The sequence below is a fragment of the Artemia franciscana genome, chromosome 16 (assembly GCF_032884065.1).
Source record: "Artemia franciscana chromosome 16, ASM3288406v1, whole genome shotgun sequence".
Classification (NCBI taxonomy): domain Eukaryota; kingdom Metazoa; phylum Arthropoda; class Branchiopoda; order Anostraca; family Artemiidae; genus Artemia; species Artemia franciscana.
Window position 1 is genome coordinate 21,560,995 of NC_088878.1, and position 26,097 is coordinate 21,587,091.

At 35.1% G+C, this 26,097-nt stretch overlaps 1 protein-coding gene across 1 annotated transcript; it reads right to left on the bottom strand.

The window, feature by feature from the left end:
* LOC136037216 (tribbles homolog 2-like) lies at positions 1–25,720 on the bottom strand. The gene is made up of 4 exons (XM_065719815.1): positions 25,058–25,720; positions 14,897–15,025; positions 8,099–8,299; positions 1–5,129 (listed from the first exon to the last, which is right to left on the bottom strand). Exons 1-4 carry the CDS (start codon positions 25,177–25,179, stop codon positions 4,877–4,879), a joined length of 705 nt encoding a protein of 234 aa, XP_065575887.1. The 5' UTR covers positions 25,180–25,720; the 3' UTR covers positions 1–4,876.
* Positions 25,721–26,097: the final 377 nt, after the last annotated feature.

Here is a 26,097-nt window from a genome sequence, read left to right on the forward strand (position 1 = left end):
ATTCAGTATCTGACCCTAGCAAAGTCTCGAGAATTTCCTGATTGGTGAGTTCTTATTATTGGGATTTTGGATCCAAAGACTGCGATTTCAAAGTCTAGTGTTCAAGTATCTGGTATTCTGTTATGGGTTACATGACACGCAATTTGCTCTCGAGTCACAGCTTATGCAGTTTGAGGCAAATAAGGCTGAAGCTATGAGATCCTGTAGCAAGTGTGTAAAGGGAACATTTGAAGAGTCTATCCATCAACCAAACATTTATTTTGAGCTTTGCAAAGATAAACTGAAAACTCAAATTTCAATTCCTAAAATCAAGGAAGACACTTCCCACGGAGTCCCAGCGAAAAGTGACACGCTCTTCGAAGATAATCGAGGAGAACATCATAACTTTCAATTTGAGAAAGCGTCAATTTAAGAGTTAGCAAAAATTGCGAAGAATTTGAAGTCAAATGCTGCTGTATTGATAGTTTGAATCTGAAAGCATTCAAAGTGTTTCAGCGTATCGACAACCCTGTCTTCTTTACCTTGTTATCCTGTCATTTGAAGTCTGCCAATTCCCTGACACACAAAAAAAGCGACGGTCCTACCACTGTTCAAATCAGGCAATAAGCAAGATTTGACAAACTGGCGACCTGTAAGCTTGTTGCCACTATTCTCAAAGATATAAAAGAAAATAGTACATCGACGGCTGTATGAATATTTAGACAAGCTTGGAATATTAAGTGAGTCACAGTTCGGTTTCAGAACTAGACATTCAACTGTTCATGCGGCATACCATATAATGGAGCGTGTTGATAGGGCCCTAGAAAGGAATCTTATCCTTCTTACTGTGTTCATAGATTTTAGAAGTTTTTATCGATGTAATTCAAATTGTCACGATTATTCTACTAGAAACTCTGAACAGTTGACTGGTGATATCAGGCATATAACGCGATCTAGATTCATGGTTGAGCATGTAGTTGTTGACATTTGGAACTCAATCCCAGAAAGTGTTAGGTGGTATGAAAACCTTATGTTATTTAAAGGAAGAATAAAAAATATTTTTGGATAATTTGTAAACTATGGTGGTTAAAATTTATCCCTTTCTTTTTTTCTTTTTTTTTTCTTTCTTTTTATTTACGATGAGAGATGGCTGAATAGAGACACCATAGTTTTCCCTATGATTTTTTTCTTTTTTTGCGTATTTCTTTCATCTTGAATGAATAAGTTATTATTAATATGTTGTTATTTTGCTGCTTAACAGGGTCATCTTAGGTACCTAAACTGAGCAGTATAATGTTGATTGTAGCATTTTTTTTCTTAAATAAATGCATACCTACCTACCTAAATACCTACCTACCGACCCGGATATTAAAGACTCAATTTTAGTGAGAACATAACCTATATTTTCTTTTCGCATTAGGTTTTTTCCCCAACTATTTTACCTGTGCTCCCCTTGAAGCATACACCCTATCCAAAATGGACATACACGCATAAGCAAATTTTATGCCAGATGTCCAAAATTCACCATTTCTCGAACCAATAAAAAATATTCTTTTCTGTATCTTCAGCCAAGGTCAGCATAGTTACCTCTGTGGTTAGGTTGAATATACATCAGCTCGGAAAATTACGAAATAATTATTTGACATTTTATCAAGTAAAGATGTCACATTTTATATTGTCACAGCTCACAACTCTCCATCTTTTGAGCTAATACAGCATAAGCAATCCCTAATCTTCATCCATCGAAATGGTAGGGCATGGTTACTCTTGTGCAAAGAAAGGGCATGCGAGCCCAGAAAATCCCCAAACATTTATTCAAAATTCTATCAAGCAAACGTTATGTACAAGATTAGCACAGCATCTCTTTTATGGAATATCTGTTTAAACAGCGAAACTGTCATTGAAACTCATCAAAACTATGACATTATGTAGAAAATTAGGAAAATATCCATTTCCGGAATATAGGTGTAAAAAGCTAAGTCGTCATTGAAACTCATCAAAACAAATAACAAGCACATAGGACATTATTAAAAATGATAGTGAACGGCTGCAACATAAAAGTATGATATCTTTTTTACCCTACGTATTTTCCATGATTTATTTGTCTCGGAGTTAAGGATTCAAAGAAACATACTTGCTTCGATCCTAATTATAGTAAAAAAGCATGCATTTGAATATGAAGTTTTATTTAAATTCAAAAGTCAAGTAAACTAGGAAGAATTGAGTAAATAAATAACTCAAAAATTGATTTCAAGAAAATGAAGAAGAAGAAGATAATAAACAATAGACAGACTGATTCTGATTCTTTCATGATTCTGAAGGCCCATAATGAGTTGATTGTCCATTATAACAAAAAATAAAGGTTTTTGTTTCGTCTGTCATTTTCCCTTTTTGGGTGGAGGAGGGATACATCACGAAATTTCATGACCTTATTTTTCGAATGATTCGTATAAATGTAGCAAGTGAAGTCAATACAACGGTAAACTGCGTCAAACTCAAGGTCTAATGCTTGGATCCAACATTTGTTTCGTTTCAAAAGAATTTACAATTGGTTTACCGTATTTCGTCATTTGAATTGAAGAATGATCTACAAAAACTATCAGCAATAAAATCATTACGAGCCACACAAGCCATAAGATAGACGTTTAAAATAATCTATGCATATAATATTTGCGTTAATTTTTGGGCAAAAGCTACCCACTAGTCTGTTGCCGAGATGAAATTGGAATTTAGAATTAGTAGAACTAAATTAAGTTTCACAGACGTACCAATGTCTAAGGATTACCTTTTTTCTGCTTCCTCATTAGTTAGATTTTTTCTCTTTTTTCAAAATTAACGAAACAAGCACAGTTCAACATATATCTCATTTTCATTAACGCCAAAAATGATAATTTAGCCTTCAAAGGGGCTTAAAGAGATGGCAGCCCGAATCTTACCTGTGTTAGTTTCAAGATGTTCTTTTTAGTGTAACGATAGAAGTCATGTTTTAACATTCAGTTTTTAGTTTGATATGACTTTGAGTTATTCCAACGTCTTGAAAATCTTACTTCCTCAAAATGTTTTTCTTTTCTATAGGCTTCTTCTCCACGAAACTTGTAAATATTTTTTATAATGCGATAATAGAAGCCTGGGAATACGTAACCAAAATCGCAACTTTCTAGATTTATGTGGTTTTAGGTTAACCAAACGTCTTGAAAATTATATTCCCAGAAAATTGACCTTTCTTCTCTATAGGCTAGGTAATTTAGTATCTTTTTGACAGTACCTAGAAATTTGAGCTTAAAATCAGGAGACACGACCCTTTAAGATATGGAGCATGTATAGCTTTAAGCTCATGTATAAGGGAGCAAACATTCATTTTTTAGTTTGATACGAATTTGAGTTATTCCAAGGTCTTGAAAATCTTATTTCCTGAAAACTGTTCTTTCTTTTCTATAGGTTTCTTCTCCACAAAACTTAACTAAGACCTTTCAGAATTCCTGTATTTAGTATCATATTAAATCAGTTGTGCCATTGCAGAGAAATTACTTTCTACATACTTTTGAACTAAATTACACAAAATGAAAGTAAACAAAGAAACTTTCGACAAAACATCGTTTTGTACCGGTGTAACATCCAAAGCACGGGTATAGCCTACAAAACCCTTACTTTATCAAAGACTAAACTGTTATTATAGAAACTCAATAAAGAAAAAGAAATACTTTTTTCGGCTGTTTCAATGCCCAAAATATATATCCAAGCACGTGTAAGCCGTAAGGACGTGTAAAACAGTTGATAAAACTAACCTATCATAAATATCAGCTCAACTATAATAAATTCATTCCGAGAAATACAACTTTGTTTTCAACAGAATTCACATACAAAACTAAACTCGTATTGACTTCTCATAAAAATGGTTGGTTTGTTGCTACATACTGAACATGTTCTTACTTTGCTACGATTTTTAGGAAGATAAATAGTACTTAATGTAACATTTTACTCTTTTCGAAATCAAAGTCACTATTAAGATCATCCTATTTGATTTAATTTTACACCAAAATGGAGGGTAACGTTTGTTCTGAAATTCCCCCCTTTTTTGTCCATCGATACTATATGCATATTTTCTTGCAACTTAAATACATTTTGAAAACCACTGACTATAGGTTTGGTTGCACGACTTTAAATCTCTATAAGAAGTAAGTATATCAATTGTATGCTAAAATGTCAAACTTGGACAATCTCACAAACTTATCGATTTTTTTTTTCTTCTGCGCCAGAATTCTGGATTTAAAAACATTTAAGTTTTGGGACGAAGACTTTTATCTTGGATAAGTGAGAGTAATAAATGCTGAAACTAAACTTTAACTGTAAGTCATCATAGTTCTAAAGCGACCGTTAAATGAGGCCGTATTGAATACATACAGCAGCTTGTAACTGAAAAATTTAGCTCTGGTCAGCACTTCATTTTTTTAATATATAATCTATATCATTGCTGTCACACTGCAAATGTTGCCAAAAACTGTTTGCAAATTCTCTTTTAAAGGGGGGGTGGAGGGCTCAGCAATGCAATGGGTATACGATAACACTGTTAATCTAAAGTGCCCTACTGATCAAACCTTCAGGAATAGCTTATAAGATAGTTTTTTGGCAATTATCCAAGAGGTGAGAAAAACAATAGACACGGATTTTAGGTACAACAGCAGCAATATTAAAACAAACAAAGAATATTTACACGTCTACGCAGTCGGGACAACATGAATTCTCTCTTCAAACCTTTCTAATTTTAACGCAATGTTTTTAGAAGATATAGCTTAGTAGATAGTTTTTTGGCAATAATCCAAGAGGTGAGAAACACAATAGACACAACTTTTAAGAACAACAGCAACAATATTAAAACAAACAAAGAATATTTACACGTCTATGCAGTCGGGACAACATGAATTCTCTCTTCAAACTTTTCTAATTTTAACGCAATATTTTTCAGATCTTCTGGTGAATCAAACCAAGCGTGGCTTAAAATCGCTTTTGCAGAGAGACGTTCATTTGGATCTCTATTTAGCATCTTACTTATCAAGCATTTGGCATCAAAAGACATTCCAGGAGGGGTAATGTATTTTCCACCAACGATTTCTGATAACTGTGTTATTGGATTAACATCATGAAAGGGGTACCTAAAAAATTCGAAGATTAATTCAGGAGACCAGAGAGTGTGGGAAAGAGATAAGAGAAGAAAAGCAATTTCGTATCGAAGACGAGTAACCAACGCTGTCTGGTGTTGCCTAGCAAAATTATTAGGTTAAATATATAAAATAAAATAATAAGAACTTTAGCCATTTTGAGTCTTATACGGTTTATTTTTTCCTTTTGTTGTGCATTAAGATTACAAATAAAAGAATCACTTTTATCAAACGGAGACAAAAGCATATTCGTGTATATTGTTTCCACTTAGTCTATTTTCTGGTTACTAAACTAGATAAAAAAACAAAAAATAAACTAAACACAAAAAAATTCAACTGAAAGTAAGGAGCAACATTAAAACTTAAAGCGAACAGAAATTATTCTGTAGATGAGGGTGGCTGCCCCTCCCTCAAATTGCGTTCTTTACGCTAAAGTCTTAAAGCTCTTTAAAAATACTTTTCACTCAAAATCGGGCCTTTTTGTTTGAGTAGTATTTCTTAAGAATTAGAACAAACAAGTTTAAACTTTAGCATAAAGAGCGAGGACTGAGGAAGAAACGAACCCCTTCAAATACAGAACAGTTCATGTTTGTTTTAAATTTCAGCGTTGTTCCTTACTTTCAGCTGAACAAACTTGTTTTTTTATTGAATTTCTGGCTGTTTTTCATATCATGCCAGGAAATCCTCTCCCCTCCCCCTTTATAACATTTCTCCTGGAAAATTACTCCAGAAGGTGCCCCCTCCAGGGAAAATTCTCCCGTGGGAAATCACCCTCTCCCCACAGAAAATTACCCTGAGAAAGTTCCATATATTTTTCCGTAAATTTACAATATGGGCAAATTGCGTAACTTATAGCACTTACCTAGGGACTGTAGAATGTCAAGTCATCACAGAAGTATTGTTATTTGGCCTTTTGACTATTTTGGATTAAACGGCTATCTTAAAATTTTTATCACATGACTGGAGAAAAATGGGCGTGGGAGGGTTGCTAGGTGCCTTCAAATCTTTTTGGTCACCTAAAAAGGGAACTAGAAATTTGGATTTCCAGTCGAATGAGCTATTTCTCGACTTTCTAGGAACATTGGTTCAATACGATCCCCCCTGAGAAAAAAAAGAAGAAAATATCCGTGATCTTTCTTCTGCCAAAAATCACAAATTCCAACATTTTGTAGATGTGAGATGGAAACCTCAACAGTAGGGTTCTCTGATATGATGAATCTGATGGTATGATTTTCGTTAAGATGGGTAGACTTTTTAGGGTGTTTCCCACCGAGTGATAAGCAAAATATGGCGTGAGCCCTTTTTAGGATTGTATAAACATGATGTCATTTCGCTTGTTGATAGATAGGTCTGTCATCAATCCGTCCATACATCATTCCTAGGGCAAAAATAAGGTAGATAGTCGTAGAACCAAGGGATGAAAGATCGGACTGATTTTTGGTTGATGCTCGACGTACAATGCCCACTGAACGTGTATGAAAAATGGGGGACTGAATTTGCTTGAACTCACAGGCGAACAAGTGATCTAAGCCTAATAGACTTGGCCACTTGTAGTCTAAAGGTGGAATACCGTAGTATAGGATTATGGGAATAGGAATAGGATATGATATAGGAATAGGAGACACATGATTAACAAGTCCCCTGGACTCGCAGGCAAAAGGTGAGACCTATAGTTTTCTAACTGTTTGGTTAACGCCCTTTTGATTTCATTACACATCCTGCTCACCAGGGCTTGAAAGTTTCAACTTAATACACTTGTCTATTCACTGAATATTGCAGATACGCCCTTTTGACAACCTGGATGCACATAGTGTTTTTCGGTTCTGTTCAACATTCCGCTCAAAATTCCACGAAAGTTTCAACTTAATACCCTTTGTCTTTATGGAGGCGTAGGAACAAACTTACTCCCCTCACCTTTTCCGATAATAAAACTTATATGTAAACAATGGGTAACCTGCACAATTTATTAGAATGGTAATCATAATTTTCGATTATTGTGAACAAAATGCCAATCTTGAAGTTTTCACTAGGGTTGGGGGGAGGCAACTAACAAGAGCGTAGTAGGGGGGTCGATTTCCCTCCAATCACATTTGACTCTAAAAAAGAGCACTGTAATTTTCAGTTTCAAACCCATTGACCTCCCCCCCAAGTTTCTACGACAACTCCTTCCTTACGAAGTGCCATGTCGAAAATATAAAAATAATATGTGGAAGCCACTTTGCTCTGTGCTCAGGCAGAACTACTGCGCTGCCTTGTTTTTTTAAACATAATGTAAAAAATATAACATCTTGACAAAGCTTTCTTATCTATAATCCCTATAGCATTGCAGCTCATTCTCAAAGTATGCGATTAATCGTCATTAAATAGTTTGAAGATGGTTAAAAAATATGTTTTTTCTTCTTCTTTTTTCTTATTTTTTCAAAGAAGAAGAGATGGAATCTGGATCCATATCAAACTTTTAGTTACTTAACAGCTCTTCAAAATTTGACATTACTTATTCACGATAAATCACGGTCGACAGAACCAAGTAAAAAAAAAAACAATTCCAAAACATTGTCGCAATGATAACAATTATAATTATTTCCGTAAGAACTAAATTAAATGTTTGTTTACACCGAAGTACGTGAAGCTAGCATATTCTTTTTGTACAAAAGGCATATTTTTTGTAAAAAGAGCATATTCTTACGGAATATCGATAGGTCACGGTCTACGGAACCAAGTAAAAAAAAAAAAAAAAAAAAAAAAATCAAAAACATTGTCGCAATAATAACAATTATAATTATTTCCGTAAGAACTAAATTAAATGTTTTTTTTACACCGAAATACGTAAAGCTAGCATATTCTTTTGGTAAAAAAGAAGAGAAATTGCTGAGAAACAGCGGCTACTTTTGTTATTGTTGACTTTAGGTTTTAACAGCCACACTCATGTCTTCAATACTGAAAGATGAATAGCTAAAGCTTACTTTCCACAAAGCATTGTATACATCATTATACCAAGGCTCCAAACATCAGAAGGTCTCCCTTTATAATAACCATCTTTTCCACCTCTTATGGCTTCAGGTGAGATATAAAAAGGGTTTGATTTCTTTGAATATCTCTTATCATCACTCTCTCCAGGCCGCAAAAGGACACATCCATTGAGGCTCTCTATACACAGATTCGTCCTAGAATAAAAAAAAAATGAGGACATGAGATGCACCTATCCTTAACAACCCAGTAGCCTGTAAATAAAGAGTTCAGATATTGCTTTAAACCTTCAGATAAAACTAAATTGAGCAGAATTCATCTGAAACTAGTGATATCTACGTAGGTATATACATTAAAAGAAATTACTCTGTTGTGTGAAAGACTTTTTAAATTGAGAGCGTAGGATGGTCTGGTGAGATAAGTAATTGTCAAATGATAACGAGTTAAAGCATGTGCAATTATTACCAAAAAAAGATTGGTTTCTGCACAGCGCTGAAACAGTGTAAAACGGTATAGATTTTATTTTTCATTATTTTGTTATATGTAGCTTTTATCGAAATGCCTTGAAATAAGTTTCTTTGAATTCTTCATGGAACAATTGTACCTTAGAGGGTCTACAGGAAATTATTCTCGAAGTTAGAGAGGGGAAGTCAGTTGGAAAAAAGTTTTGCTTGACACTTGAAATTTTCTTTTCATAGCAATTATTTAGACCGTTTTGATAGTCAACTGGCTATTTTGAATCAATCTATTCTTTTCTTTTGGTAAATAATTGTCAGTCTTGCAATCTCTGATATAATGGAAATACTGAAACTAGTGCTTCCACTTCGAGAAATATCTACTTATTTAGAGCCAGGCTTTTCACTTATTCATCCTTTGACTTTCTTTGGCCAGTAATAAATCAAAAAGTGAGCACCTTCATATAACTTCCCCTTCAGAGGGAGGGGGAGAGTAAGTCGTCTCTCTTACCGCATGTTGTCACTATTGACCTGTTACAAGTTCGGTAAACGCAGCTTTTTGTGATTGGAGTGTTTGACTACTGGTATCACGACGTCAACATGTCATTTTTTCAAAACCTATGTTTTAAGAAAGGTATGTAATTGTAAATTAATGTCAAAAAGTGTCCTTGACCCTCAACATTAATTTTCGTATCCGTAGCCCTTTACCGAAATATCAGTAAAATAAACAAAATATTTGTCCTGCGATTATCCTTTTCATTGCAACTAGCAGATAGTTACAATGAACAGCTGAAATTTTTTACGCGGGCCTACAAGGTGTGCACGGGATGACAGTGTCATTTAAATAACGGCAAATATCTCTTCAAAAATTATTCATAAGATATTTTCAATAAATTTTGAATTTGATTCAACAAGTTACCAACAGTTACACCTCTATCATAGGCAGCGCAATAGCGACGCCTAAGTAAAGAACGATGTTGGCACAATGTATTATTTTCTTATTTTTAATTTTTTTGGCTTTGTTTTGACCAAGACACTTCGTATCAAAGGAGTTGTCGAAGAAACTTCGAAAAAAGTTCATTCGATTGTAAATAGAAAGGGCTAGTGCCCTTTTCAATAGTCAATAGTGATCGGAGGGCAAATAGCCCTTCCCCACGGCCATTATTTCCCCAAACACTTCCGATCAAAATTTTGATATACCCATTTGGTTCTACGTAGTTGACAGGTTGGGAATCTATGTCTTTGAGGGTGAACCCCCCCCCCATAGTCCTTAGAGCAAGGGTTGTAAGTTATGCCCTTGGGGCATATAAGGTTTTTATAGAAAGCGTTGTTGCAGAAACTTCGAAAAGGCTTTTGGGGTTGAAACAAACCCCAGAGCCTGGGGGCAAGGGTTGTAAATTATACCCTGGGGGCATTTAAGGTTTTTATGGTAAAAATTGCTTTATAAACTTTAAAAGGAGGCTCATTTGGTTGAAAATTGGAAGTTCTACTTCCCTTTTAGGAGTCAAAAGTGATGGATGGTAGCTAGATCCCCCCCCAACTACCCCTCTTCACCAAACAAATCTGATTAACATTGTGATATAGCAATTTTGCTCAAAATACTCCAAAGAATACATAATAATGCCTCTAGGGTTCACACAACCCCCATTGCCCTGAGGATAGGGTTGCAAGTCATGTCCTGAGGGTATATAAGGTTTTTATGGAATGGATGGTCGTATAAACTTCAGATGGGACTCATTTGAACTGAAATTGGAAGTTATAGTGGCCTTTTTAAGAGTCAAAGTGATTTGAGAGCAACCAGTCCCCCTCTCCACGCTCATTATTTCCCTTCATACCTCCTATCAAAATTTAGAGATAACAATTTTGTTCATCGTAGTTGGAGGGTCCGGAAATTATGTCTGTGAGGAAGACAACCCCCTCCTAGAGTTTTCAGGACAAGGGTTGTAAGTTATGCTCTGGGGGCATATAATGTCCTTATAGAAAGGGTGGTCGTATATGCTATGGAAGGAACTCATTGGATTCGTAATTAGAAGTTCTAGTGCCCTTTTTAAGAGTCGAAGTGATCAGGGCGCAGCTAATAATTATATACTATTACTGCTACTACTGTTCCTACTACTACCACTACTACTATAATACTAGCAAAATTAAGGCTACATGTACGAAGGTGATTCGTTGACAAAATATTGAGGGGGAACTTGAACTAAATCAAAACACACCAAGCGTATGCAGATTGTCAAAAGGACGTACCTCAAGAATTGATTTGGGTATTAAGTTGAAACTTTCGGAGAAAACTTAAAGGGTAAGATCAATTGACAAAAAGGTAGTATATGGATGTCACTACTAATACTAATACCACTGCTATTTTTGCTTAGGCTGCTACTGCTACTAAACTACTTCATCTATTACTTCAATCGCAACAACTTGTAAGGCTTAAAGAATTAAGGTGAAAAGGGCGTCAAAAGGGTGTCAAAAGTGCACATCAACAATATTTTTGGAACGGCTTAGCGTGTCAAGGAGAATCTTCCGGGGCATCATGAAAGCGATGTTCAAGTGACCAAAAGGCAATATCAATATGCTACTACCGCTATTAATACTGCTGCTATTACTGCTACTAATACTACTACTACTACTAATACAACACTAACACTGCAACTTCTACTACCACCGAAACTTACGTGATAATAGTACTATTAAGGCTACATCCATGAAGAAAAAATTTGAGAGAATATTGATGGCAAATTTGAACTAACAAAACTACACTATGTGCATTTAGATTTTCAAGATAGCGTCTCTACAGAATTGTTTTGTGTATTAAGTTGGAACTCTCAGAGAAAAATTAAAGGGGAAAGATCAATTAACCGAAAGGCAATATGTGTACACTACTACTACTACTACTGCTACTGTAACATTTACTAGTTCTCCTACTACTATTACTATTGCTCCAACTACTACTTCTATCGCAACTACTTGTAAGGTTAAGAGCATTAAGAAGAAAATTTCAAGAAGTATATGAATATACAGGTTATCAAAAGAGCAAATCGACAATATAGTAGCAATGGCTAATTGTGTTAAATTGAGTAATTATACTACTGCTGTAACTACTATTACAATTATACCTATGGGTATGAAGGTGAAATTTTCAGAGAATATTTATAAAAAATTCAATTTTATGAATGACAACCTGCTATCCGCATGCAGGTTCTCAAAGGTGCATATCAGCAATATCTTAGGAACAGTTTCGTGTGTGAAAATAAAACTTAAAACACTTGTTGTGGGGACGTTGAACAAACCAAAAGACAATATTTGCATCATAGTACTACTGCTTCTACTCCTACAACTACAACTACTGCTACTATTATTAATACTCCTACTACTACTACTGCTGCTAATGCTGCTGCTACTACAACTACCGGTGCTACTACTACTACTAACAGACCTAAGGGAATTAAGGCAAAATTCTGGGCAATATTGTAACTGTATTGAAACAAATCGAAACACACTATGCCCACACAGGCTGTCAAGAGGATGTATCAGCAATGCTTCAGGACATGTTGATGGTATTAAGTTAAAAATTTCATCGTGGGTTGAAGGGGATATTGAAAAAAAGGTTGCTACTAATACTACTAGGCCTACTGTTACTACAACTATTGCTACTACACAGGATAAGGGTATTAAGGTGAAGCTTTCAAGGAATATTTAGGCGGATGCGGAACTAAATCAAAACGAACGTAGATTGTCAATAGGGTGACAAAGCAATACCAGCAATATCTCAAAACCCTTATACCTTTCCAAGGCCAGAACATAATTTGCATTTTATTGAAAAAAATTAAATGTTTTCTCTTTTACAGCTTTAATAAATAAATATTATTGACATTTTAAGAAATAAATATCAACGTATGTATATTAAACCCACGATGCACATTCATTTGATTTTTTTTCAGTAAAAAACAAATTATCTTCTGGCCTTGGGAAGGCATAGGGGTTTGAGCCCTACTCATGTTAGTTTCTGCTCGTTTTGAGTTTGACTCGGTTATTTATTGTAATTTGTGTTCGTCTTGGGTTTCATTTATTTATCGATGCTGATTTGTGGCAGTTTTATGCTTGGTAGAGTTTTTGATTTTATTTTTACTAATTTTTGATTTAATGGAGTTTTTTATTTTTCTTTGAAAAACTTATTGTGTGGAATTTTTTTTAATTAATTGCAGTCAACAAGAGATGAACCTAGCAAAGATTCAAAAATTTCAAGTGGATTTAGCAATAGTTTTTCTTCAATTGAAAAGGATTTTCTTCAAATTAGACTATTTAGAGACCACATCGTTCTTTACCAAGTGCCCCCCCCCCCCCAATTCGATTCATTTGATTTGATTTTGCCCCCGGATGAAGAACGGACAAAAAGAAGCATATCGATTCGAGAATCATCGTACTTCCAAATAATCCAAAGTCCGAACAGCCTCTTTTTATCTCTGTTTCTGCCTCTTTTTTGAGGCAGAAACAGATCATGCTCAAGTTGTTATTCAAAAAGGAAGGAATAATGAAGACAATTTGACACCTTGCATCCGTCTCAGCAAAACCAGCGAAATGGGGAATTTTAAACTAAGATGAATACAAAAAATAAACGGAAATTTACCCATTGTTTACTTGGGAAGTATACAGACATTTCTCAGGGGGCGGGTGGGGAAGGCTTGGGGTGAATTTCTATAGGGATAATACTCTTTTCGGAGGAAAATTTCCAGGGAGTGAATTTTCAGGGGAAATGTTACTGGGGATTTGACGTAATTACTATATGGAATTCGGTTTAATTGTCTTACATTCTCTTTGCCAAATTTTACGTGTGGAGATGTCCCAAGGAATTATCCGGGTGCCATTTTACGTGTATTTTGGTTCCAGGGAGACGATTTACACGGAAGAGGGCGTTTCTGGAGTTATCGAGAAACCAATTAAAGATTAACGCCTTATTCAAATGAAAGAATGCGAAGGGGAATTTTTCATGCTGAATCATCCGCAAGCAATTTTATGGGGAGGGGGATTTTCAGCGAGGGTAGAACTGTCTGGAGGGAATTTTGCCTTTACGTTGGATGAAATTTCCAAGGAGGAGTTTTCCGTGAGGTGGAGGGGATATTTCAAGGAGGGCGAGACAGATTTACAGGCATTATTTGGAAAACGATCAGAAATTAAATTATAAAAACAAGTTTTTTTAACTGAAAGTAACGAAAAACATTAAAACTCAAAAATAACAGAAATCATTCTATATATGAAGGGTTGCCCCCTCCTCAATACCTTGCTCTTTACGCTAAAGTTTGACTGTTTGTCCCAATTATGTAAGAATGGACACTGAAACAAGGGGGCCGTTTAATTATAATAGCAAGCTTTTTTAAAAGTGCTTACAGCTTTAGCGTACAGAGTAAGGTATTGAGGAGGGGAAAACCCTTCATATACGCAATAAATCTGCCAAAACTAATATTCAAATTTCGTACTAGTTTTTCATGTAGCCTACGGTGAGCCAAACCCGAATCCGCATTAGTTGAAAAACGTTCAGAAAAAAACAATTTTTTTAACTGAAAGTAAGGGGTGAGCAGAATTATTTTAAGGAGCGAACGGAAATTTTTTCGTATATGAAAGGGGCTGTCCCCTCCTCAACGCCTCGTTCTTTACGCTAAAGTTTGACTCTTTATCCCAACTCTACTTTTTAAAATAATAAAAACTTTAGCGTAAAGAGCGAGGCGTTAAGCAGGGGACAGTCCCTTTCATACACGGAATAGTTTCTCTTCGTTTCAAGTTTTAATGTCACTCCTTACTTTCAGTTAAAAAACCTCTTTTTTGTTTAATTTACTAGAATGAACCCAAATCATCCAAGTACACACTGTGGTGTTATAATTTGTTTTTATACAACCCCTAATATAGAATTCATAGAACTTTATGGGAAGATTCTTGACTAATAAATAAATCGGTGAAAACTAACGTAACTTTATTTCCTTACTAACTAATATATTTAACTTATAAAATTAAATTAAATTAACTTATTAACTCTTTTATTAACTTATAAAATTACTATAATAAAATTTTATAAAAATAACATGTTAATTTTGTATTACATATTATCATACATATATTATCTATACTATGTTATTTGTTTTACTTGTAAATATATTATTTAAATTTTATTATTATAATAGCATGTCATTAAAAAAAACATGTTTTTTTGGTTAAATTCACAAGTTATTTCTATAAATTCATTAATAGCGATCTATCAGATTCATAAAACTCATTTCATAAGGATCACATTCATCAAGATCACATGATCATATTCATAAGAATCGATTCATAAAACTAGAAACTTACTTTAGGGAGTTTGAGAAGATAAAACGTCTCAACTTCATATCATTAAGAACAATCCCTCCAGAGTGGCAATCGGCAACAGCTTCAACCATTTGGAGGAAAAGAGCCTTGGCAACTTCTTCTGGCAAAACTCTAAGCAATGGAAAAATAATTAAAACACTAAGAAGATACTGCCTAGATATTCGAAGTAATGAACCCTATGTATCAATTTACTTAATAATTTCTAGCAAAATACTTTTTCCTTTCTATTGATGAATAAGAAAATAAATATGCTTCAAAGGTTTTTATGAGGGATTTGTATATACACTGAAAAACAAAGAGCGATTTAGAATTCAAAAAGGTAAAATCTAGCTTACATAAGGATGTCAAACCTAAAACGTGCAGAAAGTCCATGAGTGAAGAAAAGACGCCTAAAACAAACTGAACTCAAAATAAAAAAGGAAGCCCAACTCAAAAAAAGATCTTAACTTACCACAAGTAAAGTTTGTGTGTACACCTCTAATACCTACTGAAAGTCTAGAGAATCGATTTCCGTTACTGGACAATAAATATAATGCTTAAATGGAAAATTTTTTGTTGACCAATTTTTTTCTATATTTAGAAATTAAAAAAGAAACTAGGTGAATTGTTACCAATTTTTACGTCAAGAAATTTTAACAAAAAAATGGGTCGTGTCACTTCTGAAATTTAGCCCTTATTTGTGCCTAATTTATGTTAATTCACTTTTGTTTTTAATATATATCGTAATTTCTTTTCGTCTATCTTTTATTCCTTCATTCACAATAATGTCTGCATGGTTTTGCTTTGATATCCCATACCACTTTATTCTTCCTTGTTTCAAGTCTCAAAATGGCTTGTTTACTTTTCATGGGCAAAACCTGTTTTTTTTTTTCCGCTGAATTCTACTCCTTTTTTAATTGAAACAGTTTTTGCACGTATTGGTAGTAAAAGTTTTCGCTAATTAGCTTTATCAGGGGTAGTAGTTATTGTTTATTATTAGTAAAACCCTTCTAGTAGTAGTCGTTGCGGGAACAGTTAAGGAAGAAGAAGCGAATAAATGATGTTGAAATTTCACATTCATTATTAGTCTAAGATTTCTAATCAACAGTCTCAGAAATTCTTCATTATGAGAAAAAATGAAACATTACTTTCGACTCAAAGACTACTTTAATTAATTTTATATTGGACTTCTATACTGTGATATTACCCTTAGATACAAAACAGCGCTATCAACAATCAACCAAAACAAGCTTATGCGAGAATCATATCCTAATTCATGAAATGTGTACTTAGTTAATTTGCCTTTGCAAAATCACACCACAATCATAATGACTAAAAATATCGTTAAAATAATCGTTAGGGTGATTCCGTGTGTGATTTTTGAGAGATTATGAGCCAAAATAGTTTTTATACTAGAATGAGATGGTGTCGGAGGGGTACTGGGCAAAAGGCTCTCCATTTTGTGCCGTCTAATCATACCAATTGAGATTCCTTGCATGACACTGATTTAGATCAGATTGTAACATACCCGTTATTTTTGGAAAATTTACTTATTATGCTTTGAGTTTCACCTTCATATTGCAACACTTGCTTCAGATTTATAATTAGTAACAGCATTAATACTTCAATACTCCCTACGGTGGAAATAAAACACAATTTTGAGATCTGTCGTTAACGCATTTGGATCTGAAGTTTCTATATTGCAATACTAGCCCCAGATTTGCAATAAAAAGTAGCTCAGGAAAACCTTAGATGCCAATTTTGGGGGAAATAATAAACTTAACGAGCGTCGATTTGGACGTCTATATTTCAAATATTTTGCCTTGGGACAGTCATACCGCCATCTTGGAGACTTTTAACGATTAACATTATATCTGGAAGGGCTATACTATAAATGGAACCCCTAAAATATTTACTTTATGCGTTTTGGTGTTGGAAGGCTGTATTTCAATATTGGACTGAGAACTGCAGTCTGCATGTTCAAAGTTGTAATCTCTATTTATTTTTTATTTTTTAATTTTCAGTACTATTTTTTCTTTTTATCTTATTTCGTGAAAATCCATAGAAAGTTTTCTACAAAAACAGATTGAAGGGAACTGTAAATAATATATTTTAATAGTACATAAATCCCTAATCATAAAGAGGGCTGTGGAGCGGTTATACTTTATAATCGACTCAAACACAGACTCCAGACTTTTTCAATTTACCGATTCCAACTCCGACTCCGACTTCATTCAACAAAAATTTATTAAATATACGGCTTCACAGCCCTGTTTTAAAGCTTGATTTAACCAGATTTTGTAAGTTATAACTGACTATGGCTTCAACTCCGGCTTCAGACATTTTCAATGCAGCCTATCGCCTCCAACTTCGACTCCGTTTAGCAAAAATTTACTAAAACTCCGGCTCCACAGCCCTGTTTTAAAGCTTCGTTTAACTAGATTTTATAAGTTATGACTGACTCCGGGTCAAACTCTAACTCCAGATATTTTCAATATAGCCTATCGACTCCTACTCCGACTCCATTCAGCAAAAAATTTATTAAACATCCGTCTCTACAGACCTGTTTTAAAGCTTCATTTAACTAGATTTTGTAAGTTGTAACTGACTCTGGCTCCAACTCCAACTCCAGACATTTTCAATGCAGCCTATCGCCTCCAACTTCGACTCCTTTTAGCAAAAATCTACTAAAACTCCGGCTCCAAAGCCCTGTTTTAAGCTTCATTTAACTAAATTTTATAAGTTATGACTGACTCCGGGTCAAACTCCAAATCCAGACATTTTCAATATAGCCTATCGACTCCTACTCCGACTCCATTCAGCAAAAAAATTACTAAACATCCGTCTCTACAGCCCTGTTTTAAAGCTTCATTTAACTAGATTTTGTAACTTATAACTGACTCCAACTTCGACACCGTTTAGCAAAAATTTACTAAAACTCCGGCTCCGCAGCTCCGTTTTAAAGCTTCATTTAACTAGATTTTGTAACTTATAACTGACTCCAACTTCGACACCGTTTAGCAAAAATTTACTAAAACTCCGGCTCCGCAGCTCCGTTTTAAAGCTTCATTTAACTAGATTTTGTAACTTATAACTGACTCCAACTCCGACACCGTTTAGCAAAAATTTACTAAAACTCCGGCTCCGCAGCTCCGCTTTAAAGCTTCATTTAGCTAGATTTTATAAGATATAACTGACTCTGGCTCAAACTCCAACTCCAGACATTTTCAATATAGCCTATCGACTCCTACTCCGACTCCATTCAGCAAAAAAATTACTAAACATCCGTCTCTACAGCCCTGTTTTAAAGCCAATAAATATGTGGAATAAAAATCTCGGTTGGATAAAAATTACAATAAGACTTTTAGGAACACAATAATTCTATTTTTTTTTTACACCGTTTAGCAAAAATTTACTAAAACTCCGGCTCCACAGCTCCGTTTTAAAGCTTCATTTAACTAGATTTTGTAACTTATAACTGACTCCAACTCCGACACCGTTTAGCAAACTCCGGCTCCGCAGCTCTGTTTTAAAGCTTCATTTAACTAGATTTTGTAACTTATAACTGACTCCAACTCTGACCCCGTTTAGCAAAAATTTACTAAAACTCCGGCTCCGCAGCTCCGTTTTAAAGCTTCATTTAACTAGATTTTGTAACTTATAACTGACTCCAACTCCGACACCGTTTAGCAAAAATTTACTAAAACTCCGGCTCCGCAGCTCCGTTTTAAAGCTTCATTTAGCTAGATTTTATAAGATATAACTGACTCTGGCTCAAACTCCAACTCCAGACATTTTCAATATAGCCTATCGACTCCTACTCCGACTCCATTCAGCAAAAAAATTACTAAACATCCGTCTCTACAGCCCTGTTTTAAAGCCAATAAATATGTGGAATAAAAATCTCGGTTGGATAAAAATTACAATAAGACTTTTAGGAACACGATAATACTTTTTTTTTTTACACCGTTTAGCAAAAATTTACTAAAACTCCGGCTCCACAGCTCCGTTTTAAAGCTTCATTTAACTAGATTTTGTAACTTATAACTGACTCCAACTCCGACACCGTTTAGCAAAAATTTACTAAAACTCCGGCTCCGCAGCTCCGTTTTAAAGCTTCATTTAGCTAGATTTTATAAGATATAACTGATTCTGGCTCAAACTCCAACTCTAGACATTTTCAATATAGCCTATCGACTCCTACTCCGACTCCATTCAGCAAAAAAATTACTAAACATCCGTCTCTACAGCCCTGTTTTAAAGCCAATAAATATGTGGAATAAAAATCTCGGTTGGATAAAAATTACAATAAGACTTTTAGGAACACAATAATTCTATTTTTTTTTTTTTTACACCGTTTAGCAAAAATTTACTAAAACTCCGGCTCCACAGCTCCGTTTTAAAGCTTCATTTAACTAGATTTTGTAACTTATAACTGACTCCAACTTCGACACCGTTTAGCAAAAATTTACTAAAACTCCGGCTCCGCAGCTCCGTTTTAAAGCTTCATTTAACTAGATTTTGTAACTTATAACTGACTCCAACTCCGACACCGTTTAGCAAAAATTTACTAAAACTCCGGCTCCGCAGCTCCGTTTAAAGCTTCATTTAGCTAGATTTTATAAGATATAACTGACTCTGGCTCAAACTCCAACTCCAGACATTTTCAATATAGCCTATCGACTCTGACTCCGACTCCATTCAGCAAAAATTTACTAAGCATCCAGCTCAACAGCCCTGTTTTAAAGCTTCATTTAACTAGATTTTGTAAGTTATAACGACTCTGGGTCCAACTCCGACTCCAGACATTTTCAATGCAGCCTATCGCCTCCAACTTCGACTCCTTTTAGCAAAAATTTACTAAAACTCCGGCTCCGCAGCTCCGTTTTAAAGTTTCATTTAACTAGATTTTCTAACTTATAACTGACTCCAACTTCGACACCGTTTAGCAAAAATTTACTAAAACTCCGGCTCCGCAGCTCCGTTTTAAAGCTTCATTTAGCTAGATTTTATAAGATATAACTGACTCTGGCTCAAACTCCAACTCCAGACATTTTCAATATAGCCTATCGACTCGGACTCCGACTCCATTCAGCAAAAATTTACTAAGCATCCAGCTCAACAGCCCTGTTTTAAAGCTTCATTTAACTAGATTTTGTAAGTTATAACGACTCTGGGTCCAACTCCGACTCCAGACATTTTCGATGCAGTCTATCGCCTCCAACTTCGACTCCTTTTAGCAAAAATTTACTAAAACTCCGGCTCCGCAGCTCAGTTTTGCTGGCTGAAACTCCAACTCCAGACATTTTCAGTATAGCCTATCGACTTTGACTCCGACTCCATTCAGCAAAAATTTACTAAAACTCCGGCTCCACAGCTCCGTTTTAAAGCTTCATTTAACTAGATTTTGTAACTTATAACTGACTCCAACTCCGACACCGTTTAGCAAACTCCGGCTCCGCAGCTCTGTTTTAAAGCTTCATTTAACTAGATTTTGTAACTTATAACTGACTCCAACTCTGACCCCGTTTAGCAAAAATTTACTAAAACTCCGGCTCCGCAGCTCCGTTTTAAAGCTTCATTTAGCTAGATTTTATAAGATATAACTGACTCTGGCTCAAACTCCAACTCCAGACATTTTCAATATAGCCTATCGACTCCTACTCCGACTCCATTCAGCAAAAAAATTACTAAACATCCGTCTCTACAGCCCTGTTTTAAAGCCAATAAATATGTGGAATAAAAATCTCGGTTGGATAAAAATTACAATAAGACTTTTAGGAACACAATAATTCTATTTTTTTTTTTTACACCGTTTAGCAAAAATTTACTAAAACTCCGGCTCCACAGCTCCGTTTTAAAGCTTCATTTAACTAGATTTTGTAACTTATAACTGACTCCAACTTCGACACCGTTTAGCAAAAATTTACTAAAACTCCGGCTCCGCAGCTCCGTTTTAAAGCTTCATTTAACTAGATTTTGTAACTTATAACTGACTCCAACTCCGACACCGTTTAGTAAAAATTTACTAAAACTCCGGCTCCGCAGCTCCGTTTTAAAGCTTCATTTAGCTAGATTTTATAAGATATAACTGACTCTGGCTCAAACTCCAACTCCAGACATTTTCAATATAGCCTATCGACTCTGACTCCGACTCCATTCAGCAAAAATTTACTAAGCATCCAGCTCAACAGCCCTGTTTTAAAGCTTCATTTAACTAGATTTTGTAAGTTATAACGACTCTGGGTCCAACTCCGACTCCAGACATTTTCAATGCAGCCTATCGCCTCCAACTTCGACTCCTTTTAGCAAAAATTTACTAAAACTCCGGCTCCGCAGCTCCGTTTTAAAGTTTCATTTAACTAGATTTTCTAACTTATAACTGACTCCAACTTCGACACCGTTTAGCAAAAATTTACTAAAACTCCGGCTCCGCAGCTCCGTTTTAAAGCTTCATTTAGCTAGATTTTATAAGATATAACTGACTCTGGCTCAAACTCCAACTCCAGACATTTTCAATATAGCCTATCGACTCGGACTCCGACTCCATTCAGCAAAAATTTACTAAGCATCCAGCTCAACAGCCCTGTTTTAAAGCTTCATTTAACTAGATTTTGTAAGTTATAACGACTCTGGGTCCAACTCCGACTCCAGACATTTTCGATGCAGTCTATCGCCTCCAACTTCGACTCCTTTTAGCAAAAATTTACTAAAACTCCGGCTCCGCAGCTCAGTTTTAAAGCTTCATTTAGCTAGATTTTATAAGATATAACTGACTCTGGCTGAAACTCCAACTCCAGACATTTTCAGTATAGCCTATCGACTTTGACTCCGACTCCATTCAGCAAAAATTCTAAAATACCGACTCCACAGATCAGTTTTAAAGCTTCATTTAACTAGATTTTGTAACTTATAACTGACTCCAACTCCGACACCGTTTAGCAAACTCCGGCTCCGCAGCTCTGTTTTAAAGCTTCATTTAACTAGATTTTGTAACTTATAACTGACTCCAACTCTGACCCCGTTTAGCAAAAATTTACTAAAACTCCGGCTCCGCAGCTCCGTTTTAAAGCTTCATTTAACTAGATTTTGTAACTTATAACTGACTCCAACTCCGACACCGTTTAGCAAAAATTTACTAAAACTCCGGCTCCGCAGCTCCGTTTTAAAGCTTCATTTAGCTAGATTTTATAAGATATAACTGACTCTGGCTCAAACTCCAACTCCAGACATTTTCAATATAGCCTATCGACTCCTACTCCGACTCCATTCAGCAAAAAAATTACTAAACATCCGTCTCTACAGCCCTGTTTTAAAGCCAATAAATATGTGGAATAAAAATCTCGGTTGGATAAAAATTACAATAAGACTTTTAGGAACACAATAATACTTTTTTTTTTTTTACACCGTTTAGCAAAAATTTACTAAAACTCCGGCTCCACAGCTCCGTTTTAAAGCTTCATTTAACTAGATTTTGTAACTTATAACTGACTCCAACTCCGACACCGTTTAGCAAAAATTTACTAAAACTCCGGCTCCGCAGCTCCGTTTTAAAGCTTCATTTAGCTAGATTTTATAAGATATAACTGATTCTGGCTCAAACTCCAACTCTAGACATTTTCAATATAGCCTATCGACTCCTACTCCGACTCCATTCAGCAAAAAAATTACTAAACATCCGTCTCTACAGCCCTGTTTTAAAGCCAATAAATATGTGGAATAAAAATCTCGGTTGGATAAAAATTACAATAAGACTTTTAGGAACACAATAATTCTATTTTTTTTTTTTTACACCGTTTAGCAAAAATTTACTAAAACTCCGGCTCCACAGCTCCGTTTTAAAGCTTCATTTAACTAGATTTTGTAACTTATAACTGACTCCAACTTCGACACCGTTTAGCAAAAATTTACTAAAACTCCGGCTCCGCAGCTCCGTTTTAAAGCTTCATTTAACTAGATTTTGTAACTTATAACTGACTCCAACTCCGACACCGTTTAGCAAAAATTTACTAAAACTCCGGCTCCGCAGCTCCGTTTTAAAGCTTCATTTAGCTAGATTTTATAAGATATAACTGACTCTGGCTCAAACTCCAACTCCAGACATTTTCAATATAGCCTATCGACTCTGACTCCGACTCCATTCAGCAAAAATTTACTAAGCATCCAGCTCAACAGCCCTGTTTTAAAGCTTCATTTAACTAGATTTTGTAAGTTATAACGACTCTGGGTCCAACTCCGACTCCAGACATTTTCAATGCAGCCTATCGCCTCCAACTTCGACTCCTTTTAGCAAAAATTTACTAAAACTCCGGCTCCGCAGCTCCGTTTTAAAGTTTCATTTAACTAGATTTTCTAACTTATAACTGACTCCAACTTCGACACCGTTTAGCAAAAATTTACTAAAACTCCGGCTCCGCAGCTCCGTTTTAAAGCTTCATTTAGCTAGATTTTATAAGATATAACTGACTCTGGCTCAAACTCCAACTCCAGACATTTTCAATATAGCCTATCGACTCTGACTCCGACTCCATTCAGCAAAAATTTACTAAGCATCCAGCTCAACAGCCCTGTTTTAAAGCTTCATTTAACTAGATTTTGTAAGTTATAACGACTCTGGGTCCAACTCCGACTCCAGACATTTTCGATGCAGTCTATCGCCTCCAACTTCGACTCCTTTTAGCAAAAATTTACTAAAACTCCGGCTCCGCAGCTCAGTTTTAAAGCTTCATTTAGCTAGATTTTATAAGATATAACTGACTCTGGCTGAAACTCCAACTCCAGACATTTTCAATATAGCCTATCGACTTTGACTCCGACTCCATTCAGCAAAAATTTACTAAGCATCCGGCTCAACAGCCCTGTTTTAAAGCTTCGTTTAACTAGATTTTGTAAGTTATACCTGACTCTGGCTCCAACTCCGATTCCAGACTTTTCCAATTTACAGGTTCCGACTCCGACTCTGACTTCATTCAGCAAAAATTTACTAAAAATCCGGCTCCATAGCCATGTTTTAAAGCTTCATTTAACCAGATTTTTATAAGTTATAGCTGACTCTGGTTCCAATTTCGACTCCAGACATTTTCAATATAGCCTATCGACTCCAACTCCATTCAGCAAAAAATTACTAAAACTCCGGCTCCACATCCCTGTTTTAAAGCTTTATTTAACTAGATTTTATAAGTTATAACTGATTCTGGTTCTAACTCCGACTCCACAAATTTTCAATACAGCCTATCGACTCCAATTTCGACTCCATTCAGCAAAAATTTACCAAAATTCCGGCCTATTTTACTAGACTCCAGACATTTTCAATATAGCCTATCAACTCTAACTCCGACTCCATTCAGCAAAATTTTCTAAAACTCCGACTCTGATTCCACGATTCCGACTCCACAGCCCTGGTCATAGCCATAAAAAAAAAGTCAAAATACTAATCAAACTTACAGCAACCAGCATATAAATTTCTTAGAATAAAACATATTTGCAATTATTTTCGGCTCAATGTTCTAAAAGTCTATTCTTCGGCACTATTTTTCTTTTTATTTCTATTTCAATCAAAAGTAATGAAAACTGAGCAACAAATATCAAGTTGAAACATAAGTTAGTAATTTTTGAATCATTTTGTTTAATGTTCAGTAAAGAAAACATAGCACTCATGCCTTTAGGGGGTTTGAGGGGACTGGTGATCCAAGTCTAATTTATGATAATATTTGTTCATTTTAGACTTCATCTCTACATTCGCATTAATTTGTGTTCGTTTTAAGTTTGAATTATCATGCGCTTGTTTTAGGGTGGCTCGTTTTAGATTTTAATATGGCTGTTGGCTTTACTTTAAGAAACTCCCAAAATTCAGTACGCATAAAAATGATCAGCTATTTTAGTTCATATTAGTTCTGTTCATGAGAAAGTATACAGTTACTAATTTAAATCAAAAGATTTTTTTATAAAACCCAAAATAATGCTGGAGAACTAAGTTTAAGAACTAATTTTAAAATTATTTTAAATACAATTTCCTACAAATGAAACAGTAAGTACAAAGAGAATCGAAGACTTAGTCAAAACCGTAATTTAATCAGAAAAAAAAAATCTTTCTAACATTAAATGTCCACTAGATGTACAAAGTTAAATTAAAAAATTAAAATATGAACAGAAAGCTCAACCTACTTTAGATCCTTAATCTGAGTGTGCATATTTCCATGACCTTTTTCGAAAACAAGGTATTGGCTATCAGCTTCTAAAAACAAGTCGACAGGGAAAGCAACGTGAACTGATTTGGTCATTCTCATATGAGCCTCTAATTGTCCCACTTCTTTTGAGGAAGGTAATAACTATTAAAAGTAAATAATATAATTAAGAAAAGATCAGGATCCTAACTAACTTCTACATGCCTGGATTTCTCAAATCGTTTTCCTATTACTATATGGCATTGATCTGCCTCACATCTGAAAACAAAAGGTCTTAAACTTTTCACGGGAACAGTTTATTCGTGAAGATTTCAATAACAAAGAATGTTTCAATAATATTTCAATTAGAAAAATAAAATGATAAGATAAATGGTACAGATAAAGACACAAGGGCTAAAATGTGTGCATAAATATGTGGAATAAAAATCTCGGTTGGATAAAAATTACAATAAGACTTTTAGGAACACAATAATTCTATTTTTTTTTTTTTTTTTTAATTGCAAGTAATGTCCTTTGGACTTTTGGTGAACTGTCTGAAATGATCTTTAAAGCGCGGACATCATTTTTTCTTGAGCCTCTGCAATCCTCCACTATCTCTCTCTATGTTTTTTAATTCCTTTCTCTCTCTCTCTCCCCCCCCCCCCCTTTTTCTCTCTCTCTCTCTCTCTCTCTCTCTCTCTCTCTCTCTCTCTCTCTCTCTCTCTCTCTCTCTCTCTCTCTCTTTTCACACACACGCACACTCCAAAAAGGAGTTAAAAGGCAAATATAGTGTTGACCAATCTTTGAGTAACACTAAACCTAAAATCTAACAAAATAAAAACTCAAATGGGGATAAGTCCTTTTATTAGATGGTGAAAACTGATGCAAAAAATCTGGATATTTCGATTATATAAACTAGTGGTCGTCATCAGCACAAAAACTACATCTTATTTACGTTGATATGATGAGATTCTACCTGCTGGGTGCCTTACCTTACTTCGTTTGCAGATGATACTGCTCTTGCTTTTTTTAGTCGTAGTG